This window comes from Corythoichthys intestinalis, chromosome 7, assembly GCF_030265065.1.
Source record: "Corythoichthys intestinalis isolate RoL2023-P3 chromosome 7, ASM3026506v1, whole genome shotgun sequence".
Taxonomy (NCBI): Eukaryota; Metazoa; Chordata; class Actinopteri; order Syngnathiformes; family Syngnathidae; genus Corythoichthys; species Corythoichthys intestinalis.
In genome coordinates, this window is record NC_080401.1 from 30999846 (window position 1) to 31024870 (window position 25025).

General features: G+C 42.5%; 1 protein-coding gene across 3 annotated transcripts in view; it reads right to left on the reverse strand.

The window, feature by feature from the left end:
- Positions 1-25025, reverse strand: part of lnx1 (ligand of numb-protein X 1) — an 85521-nt gene that overhangs the window by 23840 nt on the left and 36656 nt on the right. For 2 of the 3 annotated variants that reach the window (XM_057840856.1, XM_057840858.1), the window contains 2 exons: positions 6678-6931; positions 3611-3742 (listed from right to left, as the gene is read on the reverse strand). In XM_057840856.1, coding sequence (XP_057696839.1) covers positions 3611-3742; positions 6678-6931 — 386 coding nt within the window. The remainder of the gene's footprint in view (positions 1-3610; positions 3743-6677; positions 6932-25025) is intronic. The other variant, XM_057840857.1, reaches the window with a different exon arrangement.

Genomic DNA, 25025 nt, shown 5'->3' on the forward strand with positions numbered 1-25025 from the left:
GAGATGAAAAATGTCTTTCCCCCCTCACACGCGTTTCACTTTCTCTTCTCCAGAGTCAATATTTTGTCTGCGCTTTGAATGTGGAGCGCGTACAGTATATTGGCTGCGATTATGTAAGGCTCCCGACTCTGCTCATCTCTCATACTACAGTTATCTCTCTTGTGTTTCTGCTTGTCTCCTCTCTGCCTATGAATGTTTAATGTGTGCCTCCGCTGACAATTCATTCCCTGCTCGTTTGTCATCCCTTCTTCAAAATTGACTCTGCCGCACCGTTGCGAGGGTGTGCATATCAAGAGGAGATGAGATGCATTTTCCCCCCACAATTTAAAATAGTTAATAAGTTTCTTGACTCACTGGCTGACATTGTCGTTGATAGATATCCAATCTATTTCAACTGGAAGTGTTGCCAACCCTCCCAGTTGAAATGCATTGGCCGCCTATCGCGCCTCTGGCCTCCCGCGAAACAACTCTTACGCAATGTGCATCTGAATTATTAAAAGGAACATCTGCTTGGGCTCGGAGCCGTGTCACCGTCCTTGTTTCAGCTGGGGGAACGTTGCAAATACACATGAACACGCTCTTTGGGGAACGGTAAAGTGCAGATGAGGCAGTTAACCCTCTGGGCTCGGTGCTGGCCATTTGGGTACACCTCAGCTGCCATTTCAGCTTTGTTAATGGAGATCTAATGGAATTTACAAATGGTGTGAAAGTTTTTCAGGTTCTGTAACTTCAACTCTTTTAAGTCATTGAATGATCATTTACCGCCAGTCTGGGTTCAAATAGATTTGACGTCGATTGCCATAAATGGTAGCAGATGAGTGATAGCTAGGGTTGTTCTAATCATATTTTTTTGCTCCCGATCCGATCCCGATCGTTTTAGTTTGAGTATCTGCCGATCCCGATATTTCCCTATTCGATTGCTTTTTTTTTTTTGCTCCCGATTCAATTCCAATCATTCCCGATCATTTTTCCCGATCATATACGTTTTGGCAATGCATTAAGAAAAAAATGAATAAAACTCGGACGAATATATACATTCAACATACAGTACATAAGTACTGTATTTGTTTATTATGACAATAAATCCTCAAGATGGCATTTACATTATTAACATTCTTTCGCTGAGAGGGAGCCACGGATAGAAAGACTTGTAATTCTTAAAGGATAAATGTGACTTTGTATATTGTGATTAAATATTGCCATCTAGTGTATTTGTTGAGCTTTCAGTAAATGATACTGTAGCCATTTAACTTCTGCCCAAATGCATGATGGGAAGTGCAACCATGACTGTGCGTCATGGTACCAATTGATATATCTTCTCTGCGTTGGCAAATAACATAGGGTGATCAGATAAAGATCAACTACTACCTTTCTTCCCCACATTGCTTCCCACGATTATTCTAATCGTTGGGAGAGGGATTGTAAGGCTTTAGTCATTTAAAAAAAAGGCTCCAAAGGCTGCCAAAATTCACTCTACTCATTTTATGCTGCCTTTTAGCTCTATATACTGTGTGGGTAAAACGGCGCCATTATAGATTGAACGCGACAAAGCGTGAGTGAGTCGTGCAGCGCATGCGTTAATTGCGTTAAATATTGTAACGCGATAAATGTAAAAAATATTAATTCTCGCCGGTAACGCGATAAAATTGATAACCCTACCTTAAGCTTAAACTAAAGACTCTGGAAGAGTGTAACACATTATGTCTGTAACGTTAAATACAATTAGAAAACGATTTAATAAAAAAAAAAATAATAAATAAATAAATAAAAAAAGGCATGTCCGATATTTTTTTGCTGATTCCGATACTTTGAAAATGACGTGACTGGACCCATTAGCGATATACAGTATATACAGTGAGGAAAATAAGTATTTGAACACCATGCGAAGTTCTCCGACTTAGAAATGATGGGCAGGTTTGAAATGTTCATGGTAGGTGCTTGTCCACAGTGAGAGACAATCTAAAAAAAATCCGAAATCACAGTGTATGTTTTTTTTAAACAATTTATTTGATTTATACTGCTGCAAATAAGTATTTGAGCACCTGTCAATTAGCTCAAATTGTGAGCCTCAAAGACCTTTTAGTTGCCTTTAAGTCCAAAAAGTCCAACGAATAAGTGGAGTAGAGGTGGACTTTTTGAGTCTGACTTTTTGACCTGTTTGAGGCAATTAGCTGCATATAAGCACCAGTCCACCCCATACAATCAGGAAGACTAAATCCTAACATAGTCAAAACCAAAGAGTTGTCCAAAGACACCAGAAACAGAATTGTAGACCTCCACAAGGTTGGACAGAGTTACGGGGCAAATGCCAAGCAGCTTGGTGATATAAGATACGCCAGTGGAGCAACTAATAGAAAATGGAAGAAGGTAAACATGACTGTCAATCTCCCTTGGACCGGAGCTCCATGCAAGATCTACTTCGTCGGATCTCAGTGATCCTAAGAATGGTGAGGAATCAGCCAAGATCTACACAGGAGGAGCTGGTCAATGTCCTGAAAGGAACTGGGAAGACGTCATGGTTTAAAATCATGGATGGCACGGAAGGTTCCCCTGCCTAAACCAGCACATGTCCAGGCCCGTTTTGTTTGCCAATGATCATTTGGATGATTCAAAGCAGTCATGGGAGAAAGTCATGTAGTCATATGAGATCAAAATGGAACTTTTTAGACTTAATTCAACTCATAGTGTTTGAAGGAAGAAGAATGATGAGTACCATCCCAAGAACACCATCCCCAATGTGAAGCATGGGGTTGGTAGCGTCATGCTTTGGAGGTGTTTTTCCGCATATGGGACTAGACGACTGCACTGTCATAAAGAGAGGATGAACAGGGCCATGTGTTGTGAGGTTTTGGGGGATAACCTCCTTCCCACACTTAGAGCATTAAAAAGGGGTCGTGATTGGGCCTTCCAACATGACAATGGCCGACAGCCAAGAATAACCAAGGAGTGGCTTAGTAAAAAGCATATCAAGGCTCTGGAGGGGCCAAGCCTGTCTCCAGACCTAAGCCCAATAAAAAAATTGTTGACTGCCTCTCACAGTGGACAAGCACTTACCATGAAAATTTCAAAACCGCCCATCATTTCAAAGTGGGAGAACTTGGAAAAATCGCAGGGTGTTCAAAAACTTGTTTTCCTCACTGTAAGTTGTTGAGTATGTGAGCACCCTGATGTGTATTCACAACTCAGAAAAAGTTGCAATACTCAAGATTACGACATCATTACTCAACTAGACATCCTGAGGAATTTGTAAATAGCAGAGCAATGAGAAAGTAGAGTGGGTCACTAATCTTATTTATGTTCTGGAAAAATGTTCATGTTCTCAACTGTTATTCAAAAAGATTGAAAAGATTGGATTACTTGCTTGCTACGCTTGAAATCTTTTGTTTTTTTGTGAAATTCTTGTGACCCATGATCATCCAGTCTATCCCCAGTGGCCCCCAGATAAGTTGAGTTTGAGACCCCTGCACTAGAGGGAGCATATTAACTTGCTTTATATTGATGACATTAACTGATTGTAGCTAAAAACAGGAAAAAAAACATGCCTAAAGGTTAGTAAAAAAAAAACAAAAAAAACTCATGCCAATCAAACAGACACCTTGCTGATCCGTACCTCCTTGCGGCACACTGGAATTCCTAGCGTTGTCCCGCTCCTCTGATGTCTCATGGTTGAAGGCGGTGCCGCTCTTGGTCCTCCGCAGTACACTGAATGCCCGGTTGAGCTTTCGGAAAGAACGGCTACGCACTGGAAAAGGAAAAGCCAGTTGAAGAGTGAGGGTGTGAACCGCACTTTATACACAAGAGGTGTCAACATGTCTGGACATGTCCTGAAGGTCCAGCAGTGGTTTGCACCTGATTGGGTAACCTTTCAAGAAACAATGATTTTTGTAATAATAATAATACATTTTATGTGAAGGCACCTTTCTTGCACTCATAGTCATCGTACAATCATATCAAAAACATTTGGACAGATTTAAGGTTAAAAGACAATAAAAATAAATAGGGCAAAAACAAGAGTATAGAACATTTAAGATTTAAAATACTAAACAGATATAAAAACAGCAACAATAAAAATAATAATAGATAAAAAAATAAATAAATAGTGGAAAACTAAAACGACTAAGAAATAATGATTATTGTGGATAGGCAAGGCTGAACAGGTGGGCTTTGAGTGTGGATTGAAAAAGGGGGAGAGAGTCGGTGTTCCTCAGTAGTAGGTAGTAGGCTTACAATTCTTATGAGATTGTTTGCATCTTTGCAGCTACATCATTATTTATTTTATTTATTTATTGTCTAACCCACAATGAAAGAGGAATCTCAGTCAGGATTTCAAATACACCCGCAGTGATGCATTTTACAATTTTACTCTTTCAACAGTACGGCTCCTTAGTAGATTTGATTTCAGAAGTTTGGGGAAAAAGGTGTATTCTGAACTATTCAAAGACTTTACAAAAAACAAAAAAAGAAAATACATAAAATGAAGCATCCCACTTCCTGCCATGGCCTCGACACCGCCACTCCCCCAGTTGCCCTCCATGGAGCCGAAGAGATGCGATGCCTCTTGACAAGCACATTATTCTTTAAAAGCTGCAGTCGCTTCTGGCCGTGACAGCTTGCTCAGCGTTGGTGACGCGCGCGGTGCCGACGACCCGCGGTCCAAAGTGCTGCGCGACGTCATTTGGACTCCCCGATGACTGAACGTTCACGTTATGGGCTGGGAGTTTTCATCGCATCCAGGTGGGAGATGTTGGCACTTTAAAGGCATGTTAGCATTGGCTATATTTAAACTCCATCTCCATCAACTTCCATTTCTCCTTGACTGCATAATGTGTTGCTTTAGCAATGGCTGTCAAACTAAAAACTCATTGGCTGCCATTGACGGTGCTAGACGTCCAAACAATTTTGACTGGGAGGGGGTGGATGAACGAATGTACACCCATAAATGACACTGAAACATAAGCCAGTCCTCCCAGTTTAAATTAATCGGACGTCTATAATTGTCACTGGCATGCCAATGATTCATAAGAGGCACTACACCAAAAATGCTAGCAAGCACCATTGACTTGCGCTAGCTTAGCCACTCCGCAGCCCTGCAATAAACAAATAACTAACAAACTGCACCCAATTTGTTGAAACCAACTCCACCGTCTACTCAAAACCCCACTAACTCAAAAATTAAGCCCTATGTCAAAAATTCTGAACTTTCCCTTTAAAGTCAATAGCTTTCTAGCAACATGTCATTATTATATGGTTCTATGTACTTTTAAAAAAGCTGTTCTTGTAAAAAAAAAAAAAAAAAAAATTATGATTTTTTTTTTATGGGTGTCCGCTTGGCTGTGAATGTATCGCCGTCAATGGGCGCCAATAAGTTAATTGCTAATGGCGTACCGCACGCATGCTATTTTTAGACCGTGACGTCGCAGACATTACGACATATGAAGGATGTTTTCTTCATACATTCCGGAAACCAAAAACTCGGGAGGAAAAAATGTGAAGACCGGATCAACTTGCGCGGACTTTAACACCAGCTCAGTGAATCCATTCACATTTCATGTGCAGTAAACATTTTGTTGGGTTGGCATGGTCTTTCAGAGGACAAAGAGGTAAGCCATTTTTATATTTTTAACTTATTTTTTAGCATAATGTTGTGCCGTACTGCTTCTGTCTGACAATGGATGACCTGAAAAGAATTACAATGGTATATGACTGCCACTGTTACCGTTTCTGTTATTAAAAAAAAAAAAAAAAAAAAAACTTTAGTATGGGGGAAGTGTAAATAAATTATAGAATTAATGTTTGTTATCAATGAAAAAATTAAAAGTGTTCGTTGGCTGTCACTGAGTAGCATTTGCGATCGCTACACAAAGCTACCTAAATTACCCCCAAGAACGGTCAGAGACGTAGGACAACCAGAGGATATATAAGAAAGACAGGGCTGATGGTAAAGGATAGCTTGTTGAAAAAGGAGAATGTAATTGTCAGTTGCGTCGATAAAAAAGCTAAGGCAATGCTTAGCTCTAATCAGTCAATCGGTATATTATTAGCCTGGTGGGAAATGGTTATTTTGCCGTGACGTGTTCACGGCTAAATAACGCTTGGATGCAAATTACCAGTTACGGCAGAAATAATAATTTCGTATATACTACCAATTTTCTCAGTTCCACACAGTACATATTCCACGTAATTGATGAAGGTCAACTTACTGGGTGACTTCATGAGGTAGTTGTAGATGTTTCCGAACTCCACTGCAGGCCATTCCTTTGTCTATCCAGCTATCAGCTGCGACTTTGTATGGGCAGCTTTGTAAGCCAATAAACGCTAATTTTAAGTTGTATCGCCTTCTCGCGTCTGTCGGCAGTGACTCGTGATAATAGTAAGCCAAGTTTAAGACGTTTTTATGAAAAAAGACGCAAAACACACCCGAAATATATGAATTTCAGACGTTTGTCTACGGAATGTTTAGCTGTGCTTACCCCCTTCACAAAATGGCGATATGTTGCCAAGTGAGGTGACGTCATCGTGACATTACACCGACTTCCTCCATTAGGGACAAACAGTGGCATGTCCCTCCTTAGCAACAGTAGTTAATGTCATGAATATTAATGAGAGGAAGTGACGTGTTGCTTGCGGTACGCCATTGAAACCTTCTGTGACTGAATTTTTGAAAATCCACAACTCACACTCACTCTTCTTGCTGCCGCAGCGGGCTGCCAAACTGCCGGTACTGCCAGACTGGCTGTGTTCCTCCATGCTAGCGTCGAAGGCCGGGTTGACCAAACCCGCCTCGTCCGACAGCAGGGCTACGGCGGCGGACGTGGGCCCATCGCCTGGCAGCGTGGCGATGGTGAGCTCTGATGTGCTGTCGGTGCACTCGCCCTCCTGAGAGCGCCGTTTTCTTTCCGCCGACAGTCCATAGTGAGAGGCGCCTTTACACCTTAAGCGAGAGGGGGCAAAGAAGCGTGTGAGACTAGCACGTTGGGCAAATTATGCTTGGGTGGTATTTTCATGAAGGTTTTGTAATGAACAATGTGTCGAAGCAGCGAGCAGCTCTGAGTAAAAGTCAACAAATTCATGAGCGAGACTGAAAAGGTCACAATCTACAAATGAGTGGGATTAGAGTTCCTGTTTTGCATTTTGGAGGTGCTGAACATAACCTCTCCAAATTAATTTAGTTTCCACTGCAAGGTTAGAGAAATTTTAACCCTGGAAACCCGTTACACTAACACAAAATTGGTTTCAATCATTAATTTGCTGCCAGCCCTCCCACTTAAAATGGATTAGACGTCAATAGCAGCCGATGAGTGAAGACCTCACGTGGCCATTGGCGAGTGGGCGTGTGACATCCCACTGTCACCAATTTGAAATCTGCTTGTTTACGGCATGGTTTGAAAGTGATTACAATCATATAAAGATTATAAACAGAAATTTCAACCTAGTCAGACACTCATTTTGACCTGTGTTATAAAAATATTGAAATTCAGGGCGGGCACGCTTTAAATAAATATACGATAATTCAGAAACATTTTTCTCATAAAAGGAATGCTGTTGCACCGATACCCATACTAGTATCGGTACCGATAGGGCCTTAAAATGTTTACATCAGTACGAGGGTGTAATAAGAAATAAAGCACTGAAGTTGCACAATATCTACTCGTCGAGACTTAGGCTAGGTTCAGATGTCAGGTCTTAATGCACGAATCCGATTTTTTTGTGTTTTTCCCGACTCGAGTAAGGCATTAAATTGACAGTCTGAACAGGACAAGTTGCATAAAAGTGGACGATTTCAAATCCGATCTGGGTCACTTTGATATATGGTTTAAATCATATCTAGGCCACATTTTTCCAGAATGTGGCGGCGGTATCAACTGTCAAGTCTCCCAAATTGGAAAACATGCAGCAATTACGTTAGCAAAGACAGAGAGCGGCAGGCAAGATAAGCATCAGCGTTAGCGCCTAGATTGAACTCGGCTTTTACGCAGGAGGCGGGCTTGACCATGGTCATAAATTTTTTTAAATTTTTTTTTTAAATGAAGAAAAGGATATGCCTGATAATGCTCGGTTTTCTTTCTGTGCGCCAAAATATTATGTGCGTTAATGCACAGTATTCATAGTGCGTGCATGCGTTCTATCAATCCATATACTAGTCCTTCTCGAAAAAATAGCACATTGTGATATAGTTCATTATTTTCTGTAATGTACTGATTAACATCAGACTTTCATATATTTTAGATTCATTACACACAATTAAAGTAGTTCAAGTCTTTTATTGTTTTAATATTGATGATTTTGGCAAAAAAGTCAAGAAAAAACAAAAATCCCTATCTCAAAAAATTAGCATATCATGAAAAGGTGCTCTAAAGAAGCTACTAACCGAATCATCTGAATCAACAAATTAACTCATAACCCCTGCGAAAGATTCCTGAGGCTTTTAAAAACTCCTAGCCTGGTTCATTACTCAAAACCGCAATCATGGGCAACACTGCCGACCTGACTGCTGTCCAGAAGGCCATTAGTGACACCCTCACGCAAGAGGCTAAAACATAGAAAGACATTTCTGAGTGAATAGGCTGTTCCCAGAGTGCTGTATCAAGGCACCTCAGTGGGAAGTCTGTGGGAAGGAAAAAGTGTGGCAGGAAACGCTGCACAACCAGAAGAGGTGACGGCACCACGAGAAAGACTGTGGAGAAGGGCCGATTCCAGACCTTGGGGGACCTGCAGAAACCTGGAAATGGGCTACAGGGGCCACATTTCCCAGGTCAAGCCACTTTTGAACCTGAAACAGCGGCAGAAGCACCTGACCTGGGTTAAAGAGAAGCAGCACTGGACTGTTGCTTAGTGGTCCAAAGTACTTTTTTCAGATGAAAGCAAATTTTGCATGTCATTCGGAAATCAAGGTCCCAGAGTTTGGAGGAAGACTGGGGAGAAGGAAAAGTCAGAATGCCTGAAGTCCAGTGTCAAGTACCCACAGTCAGTGATGGTCTGGGGTGCCATGTCAGCTGCTGGTGTTGGTCTACTGTGTTTTATCAAAAGCAGAGTCAATGCAGCTAGCTATCAGGAGATTTTGGAGCACTTAATTCTTCCATCTGCTGAAAAGCTTCATGGAGATGAATATTTCATTTTTCAGCACGACCTGGCACCTGCTCACAGTGTCAAAACCACTGGTAAATGGTTTACTGACCATAGCATTACTGTGCTCAATTGGCCTGCCAACTCTTCTGACCTGAACCCCATCGAGAATCTGTGGGATATTGTGAAGAGGAAGTTGAGAGACACCAGACCCAACACTGTGGATGAGCTTAAAGCCACTCTTGAAGCATCCTGGGCCTCCATAACACCTTAGCAGTGCCACAGGCTGATTGCCTCCATGCCACGCCGCATTGAAGCAGTCATTTCTGCAAAAGGACTCCCGACAAAGTATTGAGTGCATAGCTGATATAATAATTGAAGGTTGACTTTTTTTGTATTAAAAAACACTTTTTTGTATTGGTCGGATGAAATATGCAAATTTTTTTAGATAGGGATTTTTGGTTTTTCTTGACTTTTTTGCCAAAATCATCAATACTAAAACAATAAAAGGCTTGAACTACTTCAGTTGTGTCTAATGAATCTAAAATATATGAAAGTCCAATGTTTATCAGTACATTACAGAAAATAATGAACTTTATCACAATCTGCTAATTTTTTGAGAAGGACTAGTAAACTTTGAATAAAGGACTAAACAGGGATTATTAATGTCTGCTATCCGTGTCGTCTTTTTTTTTTATTTTTTATTTTTTTTAAACCTGTCCTGTTCAGCTGTTTGACACAGAAAATGGAAGTCTAAGTGCCCGGATTCTGAACAGTTTTAATGTTTCACATGGAGAGTCTGACATACTCCCATTGTGATCCTTCAAAATACCTTTTTATTATGACAAAGCAGCGAACAGGAAGGGATTATGGGGGGACAGAAGAAAAGAAATACAAGAGAAGAAAGAAAAGAAACACATAAACAACAACAAGAAATACATTGAACATCTAAACTAGTTACTAATATGCTGGGGCTATCGTCAGCGAGATGTATTTCCGGTTTACACCATGTGGGGGCCAATTGGCCAGTGAAAGAGGAGAATGGGGGTGGGGGTGTCTATAAGACTATAAGCTAAGTGATTGAAAGGGGTAGAGTGTACACAAATCAGTTCTGTGATCTAGAACCCAGTAATCGTGTGAATCTCTTATGAGTGTAAGCCCGTTGGCGACCAACCCTACGCCGCCGCATCGCCAATCCCGGCACCAGAACCCCCAACCCGAGCATGCCCTACCACATCCAGCAGCACGCAAGCCCCACCGGGCTCGCGACAGCCACGCAGACGGGCGCAGCCCATCCCTCCTCCTAGCAAAGGAGCCACCGTCCCCCCCCCCCGGGACCCAACCGGCCTTCAGGGATGGCAGGAGGGGACGCATCACCAACCCCACGCCTACACCCACCCCCGCCCGCCCACCCGGGCCACGAGCCACAGCCACAGCCCCCCAACCGGCACGGCACGCCACGGGACCCCCAGCGGCCCACCAAGCCCCAGGCAAGGCAGGGTCCCTAGCCGGTGCAGGCGACACCCCGCTGATACACCGGCGCCCAGCCAGCGACCCGCGACGGAGCGCAGGGCGGATGCCCAGCCAGAGAAGAGAGGGGAAGGCGGAGGCAGGAGAACGCCCAGGAACTGCCATGGGGCGATGCAAGATCGGAGACCCGACCCCCCAACCCACTCCCGCGGCCGGCAGCCGAGGCAGAGGGGAGGCCACACCCCGGGAGCCACGCCATATAGAAAAAGTGTGGGACCCACCTACCACCCTATTACTGTGGCTGCCAGGTTCCCGACTGGCAGCCATCACCCAGCACCGTGATGGGGTTGTGAGGGGAGGGTAGTGCAATGTATGCATTAAAATAGGAGAGCTTGGCTTGGGGCAGTGGGACCGCAGCATGGAGTTTCTGTCCAGCCGCCCGTCCCACCGCCCTTTGCCGGAGCTCTCCTGTGGAGTATGATGTGTGTGGTGCATTTAAAAAAGGTGCAGGGATGGCGGGGCCTGTGGTGAGGAGGCAGACGTGAGGCCCCCCCCCCCCCCCCCCAACAGGTCCCAACCATCCCACAACCTTGGTGTGTGGTGCATTAAAAACAGGGGGGAGTCGGGCTGGGACTGTAAAGCCCCGTCCCAACTCTCCCCGGAGAAATGTATGATCATGTAAGTGCCAGGGTGAAAAATATTTACAGTGCCGAAGTGAGAAGTGCGTGAGTTAAGAGGCAGGCTCCCGCGGGCGTGGCCCCGTCCACCAGAGCCACCGGCCCCAGGGCGGAAGAAGCGTCAGGGCCCCGATCAATCCCCGCCCCAGACCACCCACGTCGCCTCCGCGACCGCCCACCCCCCTCCCACCCACCAAGCACCCACCCCGCACCCCGAGCAGGCGCCACACCAAGCGCCGGCGACCAGGGGGCGTCCACCCCACCGGCAAGGGACAGCAAGCCTCACCCTAGGCCCCGCGGGCCCCAAGAGGCCCCGCCAACGACCCCGCTGGCCGGGGGGCAGCCGCGGCCTAAGGAGGCAGACAGGGCCGGAAACAGACCAAGGGGAGGGAAGCGCACCCCCCACAACCCACCCCCGGGCCAAGAGGGGCGCGCGGTATGGCACCAGAGGGCACCTCCCCGGCACCCGGTACAGGGAGACGCGGCTCCGGCCGGGCGGACCTGGGAGGGAACCATGGCTGCCGCATACACCCCCCGGCCCCCACCCCAACTCCACCCCACCCCGGCCGGCCGGGGAAGGGCCGCGGCCCCGGACCGGCACCCGCGCGGCCCCCCCACCCGCCCACGACACCAGCGCGCGCCCGACGGGACCCCCCGCACAGCCAGACGCAACCAGACAAGCCCCGGCCGAAAATCCCGGGGGCCAAGACCGGCGGCGGGACGGCCCAGGGCAGGACGCCAACAAACTCTACCTGTAAAGCTGATAGAAGAAGAGGTTTATCAAACACCATTAGATGTATGCCAAGGACCAGTGAAGTGTTTTATTTATGCATAGTTCCTTAATTGTTCCAAGTCTGATAAGTAATATATAGGGTGTTCCAAAAAAAGTTGCATATGATCCCCAGTAGCTGGAAACCAAATTGTCTATGAGTATCCTTGTAAAATAAGCCCATTGACCGACTAAACTGTGAAGGAAGAAAAATTATTTATTACATGCTGTTGGGAGTGTGTCGTCTTTTTGGAAATCAAAACATGATCACCCTGGAATGACGTACAGCCAGCATGTGTAGTCATTTGTTTTGATGCTTCTGTGCATGCGGGTCAGTTTGGTCTGTGCGTGTCAGACTGCGAATTAGCGTGCATGCGTGATACTTGAACGGGCTCAATGGACAAAGGCTGTCTGAACGGGCACGCCAAAAAAACAGATATGACAAAAAAATCGTAATTGTGCATTAAGACCTTCAGTGTGAACCTAGCCTTAGTTTCCAACTGCTGGTAGACAGCTTGCTACCTGCTACGCACACCGCAAAGAAACACTTGATAGTCATCCAATCGTGTGGCGTCCAGTCATCCTCTGAATTTCAATAAGCTTATCACTAGTAGATGTCCAATCCATTTGAAGATTGAAGTCCACTTAAAATGGTTTGAATGAAGGGAATTAATTTTATGGTTTATTTTGGGTTTATTTCGTTTTTTTTAATTTTATTTTATTTTTTAAATTTATTATTATTATTTCTTTATTGTGTGTGAGTTGGATGTAATTCCCATTTTTCACCCCATTTTCTCTTTTTTTTTTTAACTGGAAACCCATGCATTACTATTGCGAAAAATAAATAAAGAGATTTTGATTTGAAAATGGTTTGAATGTCTAGCGCTGTCAATGGCAGCCAATTAGTCGAGCAGTGTCTGACCAAGCCATGATAGTAATTACAATCTCTGTATCGGCTGATCGGAATTGGTATTGGAAGCAAAAAAAATGATATTTGTAAAACACTAAATAGGACGTGCAAAAAAGTCTCAAGGATCCATTCCCAAAATAGAAAACTTGGCCTATTAAGACATACAGTATGCCGAGGCTCATACTTTCGCCAACTTTTTTGTGGGAGTTCAGCCAAATGATTCTAAATTGAAAGCAGGTCTCCTTGACAGATAGGTGACACAGAAGAGTGAAGCCTGTACAGTTATTCAAGGTTTTATAATGGTGACCGCTCCGAGATTTCCTACGGGTACATTTGTTTTGAAATGATAAGAAATTGAAAGTGTTCAAGCAATTAAACGACAGATGTCTTTTGGCCTCTCCACAGTAATCAACTCATACATGTATACAGCGTGTAAAAAGGCTTTCCACTGTCCCAGTGGAACTGTTTTTTTCTCCATCTCTGCTTCATCTGAGACAGAAAATAGCTCTGCCTCGCTCCCTCCACTCGTCCCTGCGGAGCCATCAGCGTGGACATTAACTAGGCCCTAATGAGCTGGATCAAAACCAGGCTGGGAGAAAAAAAAGGCCATTCTACGGGCTCAACGAGAAATAAAAAACAGAAAAAGTAAGAGAAAGCGAAGGCCGGGGGAGAACTGGCTGACCTGACACTGTCTATATTTCAAAGGGAGAAAAATGCTCCGTTGCTTCTATATATCGCTAACATCTTTTACTTTCAGTCAGAGATCACAGCGGGTTGGAGGGAGCGCAACACAAAGCCCCCCTCCCTGAGTCGCCATCGATCCCATCGAGCCGCCGCACTCTTACGTAACACCGCCGGGCCTGCCTGCGAGAGTTATTCCTGCTCGTTCAGTTAGTAAATTGAATGCCATCAAGCATGTCGGTGCGCCAACATGGAAGTTAACCCGCTAAAGTGGTTGAATAGAGCAATATGTCAATCCACTTCAGAGCAGAAGGGGTGCGCAGCACAGTTTTATTTGTCTGTAGGGCGTAAGAGCTCTCGACATTGCATGGAAGCAGCTTCAACTCTGTGGCTGCCATTAACAGTGATAAATGTCCAACCATTTGAAGAGGGATATGGTGGCTGTTGCCTTTTTTAAGGAAAATTTAGTTTGTGAAAGAATTTTTCAAAATTAAAAAGTCTTGCATTTTGGTGTGGAAAATACAGGTAGTCCCCGGGTGACGATGTATCCGACTTACTTGATTACGACTTTACGCATGAGTTTCGTCCATCATTTTAGCCTTGATCGACTGACACAGAGACTACACGGACATTAACTGGTCTCGTCCTCGTATACTGTACGGGACTTCACCGGACAGTGCATGTGTGAAAGCAGTGGGTTGATTCCCGGGTCACAGCATGAAGGCTGATGACGTAAATGTCATGGCAGGCCGATCGTCATTTCTTCTTTCTTCGCGGTAAGACGAAAAGCGGTAAACAAACCGTAATTATCAACATGGCAAACTGGAAAGATAGCAAAATTAAACTGAAAACATAACGAAATTAACTTGCTACTCGATCATAGAGCCGAGGAAGAGACAAACCATCGTCTATCTTGGAAATGTATGGTTTATTTTGCATGTCATTCGGAAATCAAGGTCTCAGAGTTTGGAGGAAGACTGGGGAGATATAGAAATGTATGGTTTATTTTGTTGCCGATGCCGACCAAAAATTACACAATATCCGGGTTATAAAATCCTGTCCTCCGCCCTCGCTGCACAGAAAGTCTGGAAGTGTCCAACCCAGGTAATTCCCGGTACATCTCGCCATGTCTGAAAGCCATTACATGAGTAGATGAGTAGGAATTTAGCGGGATATATGTCTGAAAGGGGCTTTAGTCTCCAGTCGTTTTTTTTTCTCTCTTTTTTTTTTAGTTGCATAACAGTAACACCTCTCAACATTGATAAGTACAGTATCCTAATTTTTCCCTTTTTAAAAATTAATATGATATATAATACAAGTTTTTCAATAGTTAGTTTGAGATTTAGGGGTACTTAAAGGGTTAAATCCGATTTACGCGGAAATCCGGGTTACGTCGGTTACAGGGGACTACCTGCATTCAGGTTTTGTAGCTGATTGTACATTACTAAATGACAGCATAGTATGTGAAAACAGAGGAGTGGGGGGGGGGGAATATGAATTTTTTTCGGGATGTATGAAAATATAGAAATTATGTTAGTAAAAACAGTTTTTTTTTTTAAATTAAAGCATACAATTTTATGTAAAACGTTTAGATTTTTGTTGTGGAAAATACAGTACAAACTATTCATGTGTTATCTTCCCAAAGTAAAATGTAGTATTTTGTGTAAAAGTAACATTTTTTTGTGGCAATATATACATTTTTTGGAGAAGCTTTTCAGTGGATTTTTTTTGTGATAAAACTAAAGCATTTTATTTAATATTATTATTTTATAAGCAGGTTTTTTTTTTTTTTTAAGGGAAAATGTAGAATTTGTGTTGTGTGACATTTTCGCGTGGAAAAATAATTCCGCTTTTGTGGGTAGTCCTTCCGCAATAAAATAAATGATTAATTCATGTAAACATAGTATTTTTGATTGAAGGTCTAAAATATTCTGAGAAAAATTGCATTTTTGTGGAAGAATACAGTATGGAACATGCTTTTATGGGGAAAATTGGAACTTTTTTTTGTGAGAAAATTATTTCATTTTTGTTGTTAAACATAGTATTCTGTGTGAAAATATTGCATTGCCTGGGTAAATATAGCACTTTTGTGAGTGAGAACTGATGTAATTGGGCTTATTTGGATTGGATGGAGGTTCTCAACAATTTGATGACAAAATTAACCAGCAAAACTTTCTGCCAAAAAATATGCGTTCGTGGTTGGAAATTATCCTTGATTCACTTCCGACTTAAAAAACATATTGCCAGAAATTTCTTACCGTCACTCAAAAAACATAAAAGGTCATGACTAGGAATGGGAACCTCTTGGTACCTCACGAGACGATACGATAGCTCACGATAACGATGATCTGACGATATGGTGATACAATGATTATCAATACATTGGTCAGGAAATCATTCTAGGATATTCTACAAACAACTAATGAACAGAAAAACAAGCTTCTGCTGTGAATTGGAATGAGTTTATCACTAGTAGATGTCCAAACCATTTGAACTGGGAGGGTCACATCCCTCCCAGTTCAAAAGACTGAACGTCTATGGCCGTCAGTGACAGCCAATGCCAGGCAATGAGGTAATTTTGGGCCAGTTGAATTTCAGTTACTTCCTGATGATTCTGGGGTATTTTATGGGTCAGTTTCTGTTTATTTTGAGTCACAGAACAGGAAGTGACCTGGGAATCACCCAAATCAATAGGCAGTGACTCAAACTCAACAGGAAATGACCTGTAAATGTCCTGAAAATCGGATAGAATAACTGTAAATGTTCTGGTTTCGAATGAACAAACGTTCCCAGTCTAAATTGATTGGGCGACAAGCACCATCAATGCAGCCTTAGAGTTAACTGAGACACAATTATGCTGTAAGATTTTGGTAGCAACTTGTTGGTTCCCTTTTTTTTTTTTTTTTTTTTTAAACAGTGACACCTTTTTAAAATGATATCTCGATTCTTGGCGGGAGCATATCGATAACCTTGTGGGATACAAAGTATAACGATATATCACCATTTTGATATTTTGTCACACCCCTAGTCATGACCTCAAGTAAATTGAACGGGTCCGCATGAAAGTACCTCATGCAGTTGCAAGCGCCCCACCCCAATCTTACGACGGGTGGTCTTAAACATTTGCTCAGCACTCCATACGCTCTCCCTCATTTAAATGATAGCTTCTTAATTAAAACGTCTTGCCCTTTGTGGTTTACTGCGTATTTCAAGCGGAAGCGTGTTGTCATTCGGCCCTTCCTTAATTGGTTCTCTGACGATTGGGTAATTGAAAACGACAGTCGCTGCGTCACTTTAACACTGAGCTTCAAATGCTCTACGACGGCGTAGGGTCACGGGGGTGCAGGAGCCGATCCCAGATAACTACGGGCAGTAGGTGGGCTAAATCCTGAATTGGTTGACAGTCAATTGCAGGGCACAATGAGACAAACAACCATTCAGACACAGACTCATACCTATGGAAAATTTGGAGGGGGGGAGGGGGGGGGTGCAACATACCCGGGAGTAACCCACACAGGAACGCCTGAGCCTGGTCTTGAACCCTTGATCTCAGAAATGTGAGGCAGACCTCCTAACCACTGACGTGCCGCCATGTATACTAGTACAGCCTATGTTAAATGTAAATTCAGGCATTAAAGGGTTAAAGTACATGTCTCAAATCAGTAAAGATACAAACATGTAACACCGCCAAAGTGGCTGACTCCTTAGCAGTTGTATGAAAACGCTTTATAAATAGCTTTGTCTTGTATCTTAAAGGGGAGAGAAAGGGTCTTTCAAGCAGCGATATTGATGTTTGTATTCTCTATTTTAAGGCCACAGCCAGTCAGAATGAACGCATGACTGACTGATAGTGTTTGCTTGTCAGTCACTTTGAAGGGTGCGTATATTCGAACATTACACCTCATTAAAATAAAATTTTATGTGTGCGTTACGCACGACAAGCATCCTGCATTCCCTGCCGGCGAATCAGCGGATGCTTGTTAGAGCTGGCATATCCTTGTCCTGGCTTCGTTATCGAATCATCCCTGAGATGTGTGGTGAGATAAGGCTCAAAAGCTACCCTGCGCGACCCCTCGAGTGCAGTCACAATTACCCACAATGCTCTGGGGCGTGCCTGGATGCGACACAAGCAGTTGTGTTCTTGCGACGGGAAATAAACACCAGGCTCACAAGTCATCAAAGCCTGTGAGACTTTCCAATCCTCTTTGGGGCGCGAATGGATTATCCGTCCTAACCCACATACTCTCACTCTTCGGTTGACGAACGACACCACGTTGCAAATTACCCGCCCGCCTCCTGGATCACAGCTGTGGGAATGCTTGGAAAGGTCTTTACTGTACTTGGGCGGAGGAGTTAAAAAAGTAAAGTATGTCAGTTTTTAGGGTGAGAAAATTGATTCACTGTCAATAAAAGAGGATACACTCCAGTCTCTTGTTGATTGGGCTGCCACGATTAATCAACTAATCAGCAACTAATCGATAATTGAACATCAAACTACGATTGAGAGTCGATTAATCGTTTAGAGACATTTTCAAGCTCAGAATTGCACAGCTAGTTTCTTGAAACTCTCTCAACTCATTAGGTGCCATTGATGGCGATAGGCTTCCAATCTAAAGTTTAACCTTGTAATACCGTATTGGCCTGAATATAAGACGGCTCTGATTATAAGACGACCCCCTCTTTTTCAAGACTCGAGTTTGAAAAAAGACTTTTTGAACACCAAATTAGTTTTTATACAGAAAATAACAGTATATCTGAAACAGATGATTATAACAATATATTTGAGAGAAAAAGCATGTTATTTTGCATCATTCAAATCTTAATATCTGAACATTTAAATATGTAAACTAAAACTAAAGTATGATCACATTCGTAAATGAATGGCTTCTGGTTTTTGAAATGTAAATAAGCCAATCTATTAAGATAAAACAACAACATTGCAATAACTGCATTAACCATCAAAGTGAGGTCTAACTGTAACAGTAGTCTTGAAACAAATATGAATAAGGAAAAACATTGCAATAAAATAATGCAAACTGGTTAAACTTGATAGCTGAGATCTGTCATGACAGAACATTACTCCTCAAGTTCAGCATTCGCTTCAATGATATCTGGCGCCATCTAGCGTCGTGAATAGGTATAATGTCTTGACCCCGAATATAAGACGACTTCCACTTTTTCAGTCTTATTTCAATGCAAAGAACACCGTCTTATATTCAGGCTAATACGGGTACTACTATATAAACTTTCAAAAATTCTATTAAAAAACGAAAAGGAAAAAAAAACACGAAATATTCTTTTTACATTTTTAACAAATATTTGTACATTTCTGAGTCAGCTGAGGCAAATAAGAGCTATGAAACAAAGAGCTCCAAGATGACTCTACTATTTTTTTGTTTGTCTCCGGTGTATTCACCTCACATTGTGTTTTCCCATCAATACCTTCCACTTTTTCCGCATGACTTCACGTCTGAAAAGAAAATGGCGTCTTTTGTTCACCAACAGCCGACAACAAATCGACACACAAATCCTCTAAGAGCAGTCCACCACTTTGTCTGTCTCACATTTATTGATTAGAAAAATCAGCGCCCGTCGTTGCCAATTTAGGACTTTGACGGCCAATTTTCTGGAGCTCCCAAAGAATACATCAGCGACACCTGACACGTAGAATGCTGAATGGGAAAAAAAGGAAAAACAGCTGCAGTGTCTCTGCCAGCCTGGAGGATGCCCGCAGCAATTGCTCACTCAAAATGTGTGAAAAACAATGTGAAAGAATATGCATGGCAGAACCTGCCAACCTCATCTAAAAGGTGCAAAACAAGACTGCAGGTGGTTAAAAAGCAACCTTGGTAGGATTAGATTCGTAGTTCGTTCTTGATCACGCACTTGACACGGCTACACACCAGATGCAGGAAGTTGCGTTGGGACGGCCGCTGGGAGTGAGATAACGGCACGGTAATCCCGTTAATGGCGTATTAGGGAGGTGTTAATCGGAGGACGCCGCGTTGATCGGATCCGCCCGACGTGCACGTTTGTCCCATCTGCTGCACAAGAAGCAGCTGGTATTTGGGCTGACGTTTTGGGCGTCAATCAGACAGGCGACCTTCAGGTAGAGAACTGAGAATCTTCTTTAATTGCTCTTTTGTTTTTGGTCTCCGAGAATGAAAATAAGGCGCTAATCGTTAACTTTACAATATAGCACTGGCAGCTAGGGTTGCCAGAATTGTACCGTTAGAAAAACGGGAAAAATGTAAAAGGTTTACAGCAGTGGTCTCCAAACTATTCCACATAAGGCCGCAGTGGGCGCAGGATTTCATTCCAACAAAACAAGACAACACCTATGCACCAATCTGGTGTCTTACAAGTGCAATCAGTTGATTGCAGTCAGGTGCTGCTTGTTTTAGCAGAAACGTAATTGGTTAAACTTAGAGGTGGGAGTCTTACGGCACCTAACGCTTCGATTATGATTACGATTCAGAGGCTCTGATTCGATTGTAAATCGATTATTGATGCACCACAACCCCCCCCTGCTTTTAATTTTTTGTACACTAGTTCCAAAAGTGTTCAAAAATCCTCCCAGGCTAAACAAACTACTATTTCAGTATCTTAAAAAAATCAATTAATTTAATGTTGTGAATCAACCGTTAAAGTTGTTAAAATTGCTCCCGTTATTCAATAATTTCCCCTCTGTCTACTTTCGACGTGAAAGTTTTAAAACTATTTCATCATTTAAAGATAGATTAAAGTCAAGATATTGCTGATTTTTTTTTTTTTTTTTAGATAAAAAGTAATTAGGTTCGCTACAACAAAGCCTTCTCGAGAAGTCTACTGCTTTAAGATGGCGCCTGTTTACTAGCGCGGGAAAGTCTGTCATTTTGCATCTAGTTCTTGGTATATGATCTAACACGGCTGTCGTCTGTCATTTCACATCTAGTTCTAGATATACATTGCCCTCCATAACTATTGGCACATCTCATCTGACCAAAGCACACGGTCCCAGTTGAAGCCTGGGACCATGTGTATTTTTGTGTGAGATCAAGATTGAGCTTTTTGGCAACAAACATTCTAAGTGGGTCTGGCGTGCCACGAAAGATGCACATGCTGAAAAGCACCTCATACCCATTGTGAAGTATGGGGGTGGGTCAGTGATGCTGTGGGGCTGTTTCGCTTCCAAAGGCCCTGGGAACCTTGTTAGGGTGCATGGCATCATGAATGCTTTGAAATACCAGGACATTTTAAATCAAAATCTGTTGCCTTCTGCCCGAAAGCTGAAGATGGGTCGTCACTGGGTCTTTCAGCAAGACAATGACCCTAAACATATGGCCAAATCTACACAGAAATGGTTCACCAGACACAAAATCAAGCTCCTCCCATGGCCATCTCAGTCCCCAGACCTTGTTTAGTTGGCAAAAAGGGGTTGTACAAAGTATTAACACCAGGGGTGCTAATAATTGTGACACACATTATTTGATGACAAATATTTTTTTCTTTTTGTGGGATTTTTTCCCCACTGAATGAATGTACTTGTATTGAAGGTTGGATTTTTCTCTTTTTTTCCATTAAGGTCCCATATTATTTGAATTTAAAAAAAAAAAAACATTAGAAGCTAAAAAAACACATCTTTTTCAGGGGTGCCAATAATTATGGAGGGCACTGTATGTGATATCTACCATAGCCATATGTTGCCGTATGTTTGTAGCAACTAGCAACTGGGCGCTGTTTGTAGCGGCTGACGGCCGCAATCAGGTGTTATTGTTTTTTTTTTTTTAATCTAGCGGTATGAGTTGAACATGATATTTACTCTCGGTCGGTTCCTCATTGCGTCCTGAAGACCTGAAGACTGTGTTTTATTTCCGCTTTACCTGATATAATTCAATAATCAGAATTTGGATGTTTGTGAATCGTTCTCGAATCTTCCACGGTCGAATCGCGAATAATCAAAGAATCGGAAATTTCGCATGCCTCTAGTTAAACTGTCGGTACTCGATCGGTTGGAACAAAAACCAGGACTCACAGTGGCCCTTGAGGACCGGTTTGGAGACCCTTGGTTTACAGCCACATTTACAAAAAACTATCGTAAAAAAGCATTACATTTTTGTTAGCTGTTCTCCTCCTACTCTAAGCAGGGTTTGAAACCATGACATCAATGTGGCAGTCGATCGTGTTGACTACTGAGCTAATAGCTGAGTGTAGCTTCAGCCGGCAGCATCCTCGTTTACATTCTTGGGGGGTAAGGTTTTCCTAAACTACACGCGCCGCACCTTCTCCAACGGGTCTTCATTAGCTCACTAGTCAAGATGCTCAACTACCAATGTGTGTTGGTTAAAATCATGGTTGGAAAGGGAGTCAATGGGAAAGTCAAGACCAGTTAAACATGGATTATAGGATACAAAAAATACAATAGCTTTTTTTCCCTACCATGATTTTCAATTTTTAAAAAATTACAAAAATCAATTGAAGAATTTACTGTCATTGAATATTATAGAATTCTCACGTACATTCTACACTTTTCCCTTTTAATAATTCATTAAAGTCTGGAAACCACAGTTGCGGAGTATTTTACTATAAATGTAACCTGTTTTCTGTCTTCTTACAATGCAAAAAAATGAAGGCAGTCTTTGTCAAAAGGTCTGATGTTTGTGCGCTCAGCAGTTTTGGCGTGCTTGCTCAACTGACTCATGGCTTTCCGGCCAAATCAATACGTCCGATCATGAGCGGAGCTGGCCTCGTCATTGTACTAGAAGTGCTAAAGGTGTCGCCTTACAGCCAACCACATGGAAAAGTGCAGGAAGTACGGGAAGTTCCTGCTAATCCTGTTCTAGGGACCACACGGTGGACTAGTTGCCGCCTGGTTTTGGGAGTGGGTAGGAATCAATCCCAGTCTGTTGTGTGAAAAACTAACTACTCTGGCTTTTACGATCAAGGACATCATCAAATCAAATTAAATCAAATCAAAACTGCAAAAAGGCGACATTATATCTTTTGCAGTTTTGTATCGTCACTGATGTGAAGCAAGAAAACATCGTAAACCTCCACCACTGCCACAAAAATGAAATGAGAAAATGTTTTAATGGTCCATCACTAATGTAAGATGAGATAAAAACTGACCATCATGACAAATGTAAAACTATCCATTAATTTATTTTCTATACTATGCAACAAAACTCTTTGGTTTCACAACCTTTTCCATCCATCATACCCCTTGTCAAACCCTTTTTGTCCAGTCCATCCACTCCACAGTGGCTAATTACCCAGACTTGAACTGTTGTAATCCTCTCAACAGAGAAAGACCCATTGCAGGGAATGCTTTGGCCTTCATCGCTACCTCTTACTGCCCTCCCGGCAGCATCCTGGTTTTACCGCTCTTCCACGTGCTGACAGCCGGCTAGTCCCAGCCAACCCTGACCCTGAAGTCCCAGCGCTCACGGGACTCGCGTGAGGGATTATCGCCGCCGCTGTCACTTACTCCCCACTGCCAAAAATGCTCTGACCGACCGCAAAGAGACGACATTCGCAGGCGGGGGTCGACAGATTTAGTCTTCTTAAGCCGTCCGGGTGACGAAAAGCACTTAAATGAATCGGGGAAAGGTATTACTGTTTTGATACGTTGTTGCCATGTGTCTTTGCGAGAGAAAGAGGACAACTCGGCTCCATGAATAAATCAGTGCAGAATACATGATTCAGTACTCTTGACAAGCAGTGTGCAAATACGTCAGTTGTACGTCATCAGGTGATTGTCTACTGAAAGTAACTAGATTTGTACGTTGGGCAAATCCCATCGGATTCCCTCACTGAGGTTTACCGGTGTGCAGAATACATGATTCAGTACTCTTGACAAGCAATGTGCAAATACGGCAGTTGAACGTCATCAAGTAGTTGTCTACTGAAAAATAACTAGATTTGTACGTGAGGCAAATCCCATCGCATTCCTTCACTGAGGTTTGCTCAATCATTTTTCATTTTTATACTGGATTTCATAACCTTTTATCACTCCATACATCTAGATAGAATGAGACAGTTCCAGGCAAAAAGTCCAATTAGTTAAGAGATTGAGTCATGAGTTGCCCTCACCCTATGACTCGGAACCTCTGCAGTAGAACCAGTGACTCGTACAGTCAGGATCCAGCTAGCGCGTGCCTTTGGGGTTACTAATCCCGTTCGGGTGCGTCCATGCTGAATGTGATCAAACGCCCTGCAGATGCAGGCTGAAGGGTCGACAGTTGCCAAGTTAATGGTAGCATTTAAGAAGTTGTGCCTTCGAGCAAAAAAACCCATTTGGATTTTGGGGGGTGTTGTAGCAAGACTATGGCACTGTTAGTGGCAGTAATGCACATTACAAACCGACAGTATATTTGAATGTAAATCATTTTACTACCTGAGTGTGTGATTGTTATGCCACACCTATTTTAGGGAGTGATTTTGTTTTACTACACAAGTGAGAGTTTGTCATGCATGTGATTGTTATGCCACATACACAAGCAAATGGTTTCTATGCCAGGTGTAGCTTTGATTGTGTTTATCACTATACAAGCATGAGGTTGTTTGCAACATCTACCTTTGACAGTGATTATTTTTTTCATTACATGGGTGTGTGATTGTAATGCCTCACTTTGCATTGAGTTGTTTTTTTGAGTGTGTTTGTTATGCCACGTGTTGTTTTGAGGTCTGTAGGAATGCGATTGTTACGCCACACTTAAATTTGAAAGTTATTGTTTTTGAGTGTGATGTTATACCACGTTTAGCTTTGAGTGTGTCTGCATATAATAATTATGCGAGTTTAATTTTCAAAGTTACTGTTTTGATAGTGATTGTCACACCACACTAAAAGATTTATTGTTTTTGAGTGTGATTATATGCCATGTGTAGCTTTTAGTGCAACAGTTTTCAGTACATGGGTTTGTGATTGTTATGCCACATATTTGAGTTATCACTTTGAGTGTGATGTGTATGCCATGTGCAGCTTTAAACACAATAGCTTTAAATATATTGGTTTGTAAAGGTTGTTCCACACTATTTTAAGTGAAATTAACTTGAGTGTGATTGTTATGTTATGCAGTTTTGAGTGCATTTTTTTAAGTATGCCAGTTTGTGATTGTTATCCCATACTAAATTTTGAGACTATTTTGAGGGTGATTGTTATGCCATTGTAGCTTTGGGTGCAATACTTTGAAGTACACAGATTTGTGATTGTTGGGATTGTTATGTCATGTGTAGCTTCAAGTGCAAATGCTTTGATGCCACTTGTGATTTTGAAACCAAATATAACTTGACTTGATTGGTTGACAACAAGAATGTAACTGTTAAGACTTCCTTTATGACTGTAATAATTGCTTCCCGTGAATCAAGAGACTGTACCTCACTTTGGCGCAGAGCCTAGTGAGATCCTTATTCAGCTGTTATTTTCTTGAAACTTAAATGGTAATTTCTAAAGAAATAATTTTTCCATTGCAGAAAT